A 9,679-nucleotide genomic window follows, 5' to 3' on the forward strand; every position below is an offset into this window, starting at 1 on the left:
TTCCTTCTGAATTGTTCCTTTTTTTGTTCTGGTTAGGAAATCTTTCTCTATGAGAATATTTTATTGTGTTCCCTTCACCTTCAGAATATGAATCCATGTGGAAATGAACTGTGTATGGTTTGAGGTAGCGGTCAATATTCAGTTATGTCTATTTGAATATTTAACTGGTCCAGCATTATCCTGATCACCTTGTAAATTTCATTGTAGAATAGCACTCTAATAATGCATGAGTATTTGTATGTGAGATGAGAATTACAAAGGAAATCACAGTATAGGAGGTCAAATAAGATTACCCCAAAGTTTAGATTCATAAATGAAACCTATGGATAAGTTTAATATTGTTAGATGGAGAGAAAATATTTCCAGGTTACCATTGAGTCTTTATTCCAAGTTTTTTTCATGAAGCACAATATCTCTACTTTCTCCCATTGATTTTAACTTTATTTAGACACTTCTGTCATCTATTATTTTACTCTGTGACTTGACATTCAGAAATTAAAAAAAAAAAAAAACAATATATTCTAAGCCATGCACCATGGGTAATGATTTTCCAAAAATGACTGAATAAAAACAAATGTACTTTGTTTTAGTGTTTTCATTCAACAAAAACAATATTGAGTTTTTTGACATTAGAAGGCAACTAAAGACATTAAATATAACTTATTTGTCCTCTTTGATGAGGCACAAAAATAGAGCTTCCTGAGATAAAGTTGTTCCCATAGCATGTGGGCACATTTCTGATTTGTCTCTGTTCAGAAGTGACTACAGCAATGGATAGGCCTGAGAGGAGGTGAGAAGGAGCAATTAGTGATGGTGTGTATGAGGGAACTTTGATCAACGTCAACAAAGCTCACGGTTCTATCTTCACAATTCAGGAATATTCCTACTTGGTTGGTAGGTCTTGGAACATACTGTACCATAAGTGGGGAAGTGGTAAAGAGACTGCAGTGAACATCCTCCTTAACACATCCAAGAAGAAAGAGTCCCTTCTCTTCATCTACCTTGTCATTCTGTCTCTTCTCTTTCCAATAATTGTTACAGACTCCGAAAGCCCAATTGCAAGAGTCCCCCACATGAACCTCCCAGTAATATTTTCCAAATGTGAAAGTCTGAGCACCCCATGAAAGAAAACATCCAGGTGCTGCAGTGATATGGGGATCATCTTGAGCGTCACACCCAACATTCATGCTTCTCAAATCTCCATGCAGGAAGATATGACTATTGGCTCTTTCAGGATGCAGAGTAATATCAACTGCAAAAATTAAAAAAAAAAAAAGTACTGACACGTAAATAAAAGAATTTAGAATTCTTGAGAGAAAAGTTGTTCTATCAAGAACTTACTTTACCAAGAAATTTGAAGTTACAAGAACAGGACAATTTTGATTATGACACCTAATAAAGTATAAGGATGATTAATACTCTCTACAGGAAAAAGAAAACCCTAAAAACAGACATTGAAAATTGGAAAATTGAGAGTCAAATATAAGACCAACCTCTTTTAATCCAATTTCCAAAGTAACAGTGAAATATTATATGCCCTGAATGCCCTTTAGTTAAAATATTTCTTGTTCTTAAATACTACTGATATAATTTTGACAACGGGAAAATTTTCACTTACTCAAGCACTGCTCTAGATAACTGGATATATCAAGTCTGTATGTCCAAATTATAAGTGGTAACTTAAGGCAGATTTTTACAAAATGTTTTACCAGTCACTCTGGGGACTTCCCTGCTAGCTCTAGACTGAGTTTAAATTTTAGATTTTACACATACCTCTTTATGTTATAACAAAACAGAAATTTTCATTTCTAATTTTACTTCCTGTTTATAAAATAATTTCTTCTTCCTTTTTACATATTCAGTCAATTTTTTACATTATATGAATAATATATATTTATTGTAAGAAAATACTAATACTCCAACAAACTGCAGTGAACTCTATTCCAGAAAGAGCTGTTTTTAACAATTCAAATAAAATACAGTAAAGAAATATAAATGTTTAATGTAACATTGGATGATTAAGCTTCCATCTGAACATTGTTCTATGTATTGGATTTTTTTCTCATGTCATTCTTTTTACCCAATAGATAACTCAACACATTTGAGCCCAGAACACATTTGTTTTTCACTATCTTTTACTCTTCATGCTATAAATTGTACTATAAAACAAACGACAGATATAAAAGGGTTGCATAGTCGTATTATTCACTTACTTCTGAAAATAAAAATCTGATGAAGGGTAAAATATTACCCTCATGATTCTAACAAGAAGTAATACATTGTGAGAATTCTGCCAATGGGCTGACACTCACCTCTGAATCCACGGAGCTTGTCCACCAGTCCAGTGATGGGCCCTGTACTGAGCTCCGGATTCACAGGCTTGGGCACTTGCAGCAGCAGGAACTCACACCTGCAAGGAGAAAGATGAAGTTTCCACATCTACAGCCAAAATGACGATAATAAAATAAAAATTACTACTTTTATTTAAAAGACATTTCACGAGAATCCCTTAACCTACACATTTGCTAATTCAAAAATTATCAATCACTTTCTTTTTCAAGTTCATTCTTATTCACATTTCCTGATTTTCAAGCACAGTGGAAAAGTCTGAGTCAGAATTCAATCTGGTCTTTCTTCTTATTGCACCACATTAGTAAGGATCATTAGTCTTAAGACCAGGAAAATATTCAAGAATGAAATTCTGGGTTCCAGACGTCACTGGACTTTCCTGAAATCACTGTCTGGAAAAGTGGGATTATTTTTAAGACTGCTGCATCTGTTAGTTCCTTTTCAAGGCCGGGGTGTTGAAACTTGCTCCAGGCAGGGAGATCTGCCTTTTATAGCTGAGGTTTTCTGGAGGCCTAGAAAGTTCTAACATTCTGACAGTTCGTTACATCTATTTTTCAGAATTATATATTTATATGTAAACAAGAAATCATCAACATTTTTCACTGCTAAGATACTTTCCCCCTTTCTCTCCGGCTTCCCCTGGTCGACTTTGTAGCCATGTAGAAAATGTAACATTTCCTCCTTCCAATATGCAGGCTTTTGAGCAATAAAAAGGAAATTAGGAATAGAGATGTTCACTTTCGTTCATTCTTCTTTATTTTTTGTTTATTGTTTTGTTTTTGCAGAACTTTCATTGAACTTGTCTAGTAAAATCACTGTGTATGACAATATCACAGATGACCACATGGGGTGGGGGGTGGAGAAAGTACAACCAGGAAAAAGTCGTGTCAACACCTGAATCAATTATGCCTCAGAATCAAAGTTCCTGCTTGATATTTGCGGAAACTGAAAACGCATGTGCTAAAATCTTGGTACACACTCACCTGTATAATATGTCTCCAAAAGCCTGTAAAAGAAAAAAAAAATAGAAAGGCTTAGTGTTTTCCACAAGATACATCTTCTACTACGTGTTCAGTGTAAGATTTGGAGGCAGTTTCTGAAAACATTATTTCCCTATCATTTTCCCTCCTGGAAAGCATTTTCTATTTTTTCTCATGAAAATTCTAGTCTATAATATTGTCATAAATTAGAGTCCTGATAAAGTCTAAGTCTTGAAGACATTTTCTATACATGTGAAGTGAGAGGAGGCCCACAGAGTCTATGCTCTGCTGTAACTATAAAGAAGCTATCAGTAACTTTCCCTAAGCCCTGTTACCAAAATGAATGGACCACAAAATTTTATTAATGCAATCCTAGATTTCCCCAAATTCTCTATCATGCAGTGTCTCCAGACCAATCTGAATGAATCACTTCTCATTGTATCCACTTTCAAATATTCTAAATATATCATTGACTTTTGATGGGAAATATTTTTGGGGGCTGTTACCTTGACCATTTCACAAAGTTTCGTTGCTGGTGGATAAAGTAGGAGGGAACTTTTGTCTGGTAGAATATTTAGGAGGGGTTATACTCTCCCACCAAACCAGCATTAGTTAAAGAAATGTGTTTTTGGAAACAAATCATGGAAATAAAGGGGGAGATGAATTTCAGGAGAGAGGAAAAACACCTCTGCGTATGAATGTTCAACATCCTGATATCCCATGGTCAGTTCACACCTGAAGTAGTTCCACATGTGGTTTATAGCCCATTTTCTTCAGCTCCTCATACATTCCTCTTAACATCTCCCTCCAATGTTTCATTCTGGCTTTGCTTTCAGTGAGTTGCTGAAAAATGTCCTCGCCGTTTTTTTGCAGCCTCTCCAAATAATGTTGCCCTTCTTCACGGAGAAACGCCGGCATCTTCTGATATTGAGCTCTGATTGCTTCTATCCTTAAACTCACATAACCCTACAGTGACAATTAGACAAAATAGAAATGTTTCATCCATCTTTTCTTCACTTTCACTGATTCCTCTTAGCATCCTGAACATCCAATATTTTAACCCTCCTTCTTGCCGATTCTCAGATTCCACATTTTATTTCTCTCTTTTTTTCTGCATTAATATCAACATAGTTCTTTTGCCCAATTACATTTGCTTGATTAATGATAAAATGTTTTCTAAGATAGTTATATAAAAACTGATTTATCTCATCCAACCCACATTTAAAGAAAGAAAACACAGTTCTTCTTTAAGAATTAAACTATAGAGCTACATTGACTAGATAGGAAACCATTATTTCTATTTTGGAGAATTGGGGCAAGAGATGTAAAAGCATTATATAAGAAATGATGAAATGACCACAGACTAGCATTGTTAATTCAGCACATTTCACCTAGCATAACATATCCTAATAAGGTTTCACATATTCTCTTCCAAACTCACTCTAACTGCAACATGGACATACTTGTGGTTCCTCAAACCCCTAAATAAACTCAAAAAAATATTGTGCATGCTCTTTTCTATACCCAGAATTCTTTCCATATACATTTCTAATATATATACTCACATATATATACTTAATATATAGGTATATGTGGATATATATGAATACATTTATCTGTGTGTGTATATGTATATTCCTCATGTGTATATATATACCCATACACAGATACATATATATATTCATATATATATATAAGAGTAAGGCAAACATATACATATATATATACACACACACACACCCTCTTTTTTAAGATTTTGTTTTAGTGTGAATTTTTCCATGAGCCTTCTTTCTGACCGCTCTATTGAAAACTCAAACCCTCATCCCCAGTCCCTGGCCTCTGTGCTCCTTTTCTATTTCCCTGCTTGATTATTCTCCAAAGACACTAATACACTCTACCATGGCATGTATTTCACGTATATGCATGGTGACCATTTGCTTCTCTCATTTCCATTGCAAGATTTGTATGTTTCCTTTCTTCTTTGCTACTAAACTTTCTAATATTTGACAGCCCCGGCACTCATGAAATATTATTCAATGAGTTAATATTAGAATGAATTAATATTAGATATTATAGTCTCAAGATAAACATCCACAAAGAGAAAATCATTTCTAGAATTCTTCTCAAGTCTTTAGAGTTCTCTATTAAATACTAGTTTCCATATTTCTTGCATATTTATGTCTTCCTCAAGACACAGGTCTACATTTCTCACCACTTTTCCCATCATGTGTTATGTATTATTCAGTAATCATTAGTTGAGATACTTAATTTTATGCTTTCCCTAGATTTGTGCTGTTGCTCCTTCTGCCTGAAATTTAACTCACATTTCAAATAGACTTGCCCACCAGGATTCAAATTCATGCTGACCCAGCCTCAGAAGGTTCATTTGAAATTTCCATGACTGCCAAATAACTTTTATGCCCAGGATTTATCCAAGCAGCACATGGGGAACACGGTGAAATGGCCCAGTTTCTTGTATTGGTTGGTGTATTACTACAGGTTTGCATGAAAGCAGATGAGAATGCTGGGGTAACACCTGTGATTTGGATAGAAATCCTACCAACCCAATGCCCATCAATGACAGACTAGATAAGGAAAATTTAGCATGTATACTCCATGGAATATTATGCAGCCATAAAAACGATGAGTTTGTGTCCTTTGTAGGGACATGGATGAATCTGGAAACCATCATTCTCAGCAAACTGACACAAGAACAGAAAATCAAACACTGCATGTTCTCACTCATAGGCGGGTGTTGAACAATGAGAACACATGGACACAGGGAGGGGAACATCACACACTGGGGTCTGTCGGGGGGGTGGGGAATAGTGGAGGGACAGTGGGGAGTAGGGAGGTTGGGGAGGGATAACAATGGGAGAAATGCCAGATATAGGTGAAGGGGGATGTGGGGAGCAAACTACATTGCCATGTATATACCTATGCAACATTCCTGCATGTTCTGCACATGTACCCCAGAAGCTAGAGTGTAATAAAATTTTTATATATATATATATATATATATGAAATCCAACCAAGGAGTCGAAGTACCCTACATAAGAAAAAATTAGGCTACTTTTTCTCAACTGTTTTTTCCTTTTTTAATTGAATTCCAGAAACATTATGGTTTGAGATCAAGTTCCTATTTTAAGAGTCACCCATTTGTTCACCATAATTTCCTGGAGAAGACAGAGTACTACAGTCCTAACCTTCCAGTCTCTGGTTCTTGTGGTTTCCATGTTCAGGTTTCTGTGATTTTCACAAGCTTTTTCTGATAAAAACTGCATTTTCTTTAGGAGCTTCTCCTGCAAAAGAGCCATGACTCAGAGAACCAATAAAGACAATAAAGTATAATTCACACTCTGATATACAAAAGGGGCCCAGAAGGAGAGACAAATCAGCCCACAAAAAATAGTGTTTGCTTTGTTTCTCTTCATGTTTGTCAAATCTGAGAGGTTTGAAGCCAAGGAAGCTCGTAACAGAGATGCTTAAAGGGACACAGAGATGGCATCATCCAGTCTCCAAGGAAATATACTTACAAGAATTTTATGTGTCCTTTGAGAAACAGATCTTCAGAGGCGTCACTTACCTCGCATTCCTCAGCAGCCCGGTCAACAGGACAGTGTCTGTGTCTGTGATCCCGGTGCTCCTGAGAGTTGGAGCACAGCAAACAGAGTAAGCTCTTGTCCACTTCACAGAATACCTTCTTTGTCTTCCTGTGAATCCCACACTTTTGCTCCTCAGAGCTCAGGAAATGCCAGAGGCTGGCTTTTCTGACACAGGAAGCCATGTTCTTCAAAGTAGTGTTAGTTTTAAGTTCTCTACGCCGTATCTCCGTCTTGCATATAGAGCACTGAGCAGGAGCTGGGATGTCCGGCCAGCTGACGTACAAACAGGGCCTGCAAAAGTTGTGTCCACAGTCTATTGTGACTGGGTCTAGCAAGCAGTTCATGCAACTGGGACAGGCGATTGCCCTGTGCAAGATTTGCAAGATTACAGAATTCATGTTTCTGAAGAAGAAAGAACAGTATGTCATTTTGGGGTCTGGGTTGGTGAAAATCTGTGAACATGTGATAATATGTGATAGCTAAATTTTCTTCTTGACAGTGCTCATTAAAGCTGAACAAACTATTTCTTTTTGTAACAAAAATGAAAAATTCATACACAAGGAGAGTCTTCAGGCTTTATAGAAGACATTACTGACTAGATAACTCACAACTTCTACTCCTAGTTTCTGCCCATAACATAATGCAAATCTATTCAAATACCTCTTCCCTGGATATTGATATGAAACTTGGGTTATAGTCTTAAGTGGTCTAGAAAAAATCATGATTGTCACTATTCCTCTTTCAAATAACGCTGAATGCCTATGAGACAGGAGTAGAAAAATCTACATTGGCTAACAAAATATAAGAAGATGGTCAGAGGGCTCTATGATGCATTTTTAGAGAGAGGGACCCAGAAGCCTGGCTCTTTAAAACAGAAAGAACCCCAAAACCAACCAACTGACCAAATAAACAAAAAGACAGCAATAAACCAATCTAGGTTCACTAGGTGAGAAAATAAGTCGTCAAAGGTTTTTTTTTTCTTATGAATTAAATTAACTTCTTCCTTGGGCTACTCAAACTCTGGACTGACATACAGTCAGTACTTTTTAAACTGAAATATGCATAATTATATTACTATGGTACGATGGTTAATTTTAAGTGTCAACTTGATTGGATTAAGTAGCACACAGAGAATTGGTGAAGCGTTTTTTCTGGGTGAGTCTGTGAAGGTGTTTCCAGAGAAACATGTGAGTTGGTGAGCTAAGTGGAAAATAGCAGCTTTCAATGTGCAAGGCCACCTTCCAATCAGCTTATAGTTCAGATTGAAGATAAAGGGCAGAGAGAAGGCAATTTTTTCTCTCTTTCCTAAACTGGTTCCAACTCTGCCAGGATATTGTTATCTCCAGGATACATGCTTGATGACAGCCTATATTCAACTCCTCAGACTTCATAATCAAGGAAATCAATTCCCCTGGTAGGCTTCCTCTCCTGTGCAGTCATGCGTAGAGTGAGGACAGATATATCTGAGAAATGCATTAGGCCATTGTGTTATTGTTTGAACATCATAGATTATACTTACGCAAACCTAGATGGTATAGCTTACTACACACCTACAGGGTATACAGTAGAGCCTGTTATTCCTAGGCTACAAACCTGTACAACATGTGCTGTATGGTATACTGTAGGCAACTGTAACACAATGATGAGTATTTTCCGTGTGTGTGTGTACGTGTATGTACATGTATATATATATGTGTATGTGTATATACATATACATACACACACATCCTATGGTTTGTCCCTCTGGAGAACCCTGGCGGATACAAACTGTAATCTCTAATATTTGCTTTGGCAGTTTGAAGTCCTTTACTTTCCTCTCTTTTACTTAAAAATACTGCTGAATTTAAGTGCAGAAAGTGAAAATCTAAGAATAGCAAATATTTTTCAGAGGTCATCTGAGCCACTTCCAGGAATTTTTCATAGTTTAATCTGACTAAAGCCTCAATTAAAATGACAACCAGTATGATGTATCAAATTATGCCTTACACATTTATCTGCTCAACAACTGTGTTTTGATTTCTAAGCTAGGGTATTTCTGAGAGCCTTCTTATTTCCTTAGTATCACCATTTTTTCATCTCATGATTGCCTTAGCAATTTAAAATCATGTCTAAAAGCTTAAGGTTATGAAAGCACAACATTTGCAGTATTCAATGATTACCTCTTTTTACTTAATTCAACGTACCAATATGAATACATGCATTACACACACACACACACACACACACACACACATCCTTATATATATAGATATGTTTTAATGTGAATTCCATATATTGACGATGCATACAAACGTATTGCAGCAAATACTAGGTATTTAAAATTCTTTAAAAATGTACTGAACAATTATGGAATACACAAAATAACAGCAATTAATGACCTCCTGTCATAAAATAAATAGTAATAATATGAGTTACAAATAATATTAAGTAGATTTAAGGCAGATTTTTTTGTCACTGTCATGTATTATTTGTAAAGGAAGAGAGAAATATTTTTCTCCATATAACTTGAACTTATCCCAGGATTCTATGAATGTTTCCCACAGTGATTCTTCCAAAAAAATTCTGTTAAGCACTCCTCAAGGTCAGGAGCTCATTCACCGCAGTGCTGACCTTCAGAGGTCACCTGAATGCAGTTAACTCTAAGTGCCGCCCTTCTCCTCCGGAGAACAATGAGCTTTTTAAAATATTAATCTTCTACATCTTTTTATATGCATCTTTGAAGACCACACCTACCTCTTTAGGGGT

General features: G+C 36.1%; 1 protein-coding gene across 1 annotated transcript; it reads right to left on the reverse strand.

Moving 5' to 3' along the window:
- Nucleotides 1-752: 752 nt before the first annotated feature.
- On the reverse strand, nt 753-7,332 carry LOC105711934 (tripartite motif-containing protein 51-like). Its single transcript, XM_012444863.3, has 6 exons — nt 6,916-7,332; nt 6,536-6,631; nt 4,065-4,295; nt 3,333-3,355; nt 2,313-2,410; nt 753-1,252 (listed from the first exon to the last, which is right to left on the reverse strand). The coding sequence occupies exons 1-6, from the start codon at nt 7,330-7,332 to the stop codon at nt 753-755; spliced, it is 1,365 nt and encodes a 454-aa protein (XP_012300286.3).
- Between the last annotated feature and the right edge of the window lie 2,347 nt (nt 7,333-9,679).

This window comes from Aotus nancymaae, unplaced genomic scaffold (genome assembly GCF_030222135.1).
Source record: "Aotus nancymaae isolate 86718 unplaced genomic scaffold, 86718_ANA_hifiasm-v0.15.2.pri h1tg000059l, whole genome shotgun sequence".
NCBI lineage: Eukaryota > Metazoa > Chordata > Mammalia > Primates > Aotidae > Aotus > Aotus nancymaae.

Bases quoted from the DNA above. Each gene is read 5' to 3' on its own strand.
- LOC105711934 (XM_012444863.3), bottom strand. From the start codon at position 7,332: ATGAATTCTGTAATCTTGCAAATCTTGCACAGGGCAATCGCCTGTCCC. The intron at 4,296-6,535 runs GTTAGGACTGTA...TTGTCACTGTAG, and splicing joins CAAGAACCAGAGACTGGAAG to GGTTATGTGAGTTTAAGGAT. The intron at 1,253-2,312 runs GTGAGTGTCAGC...TAATTTTTGCAG, and splicing joins CAAGCTCCGTGGATTCAGAG to TTGATATTACTCTGCATCCT.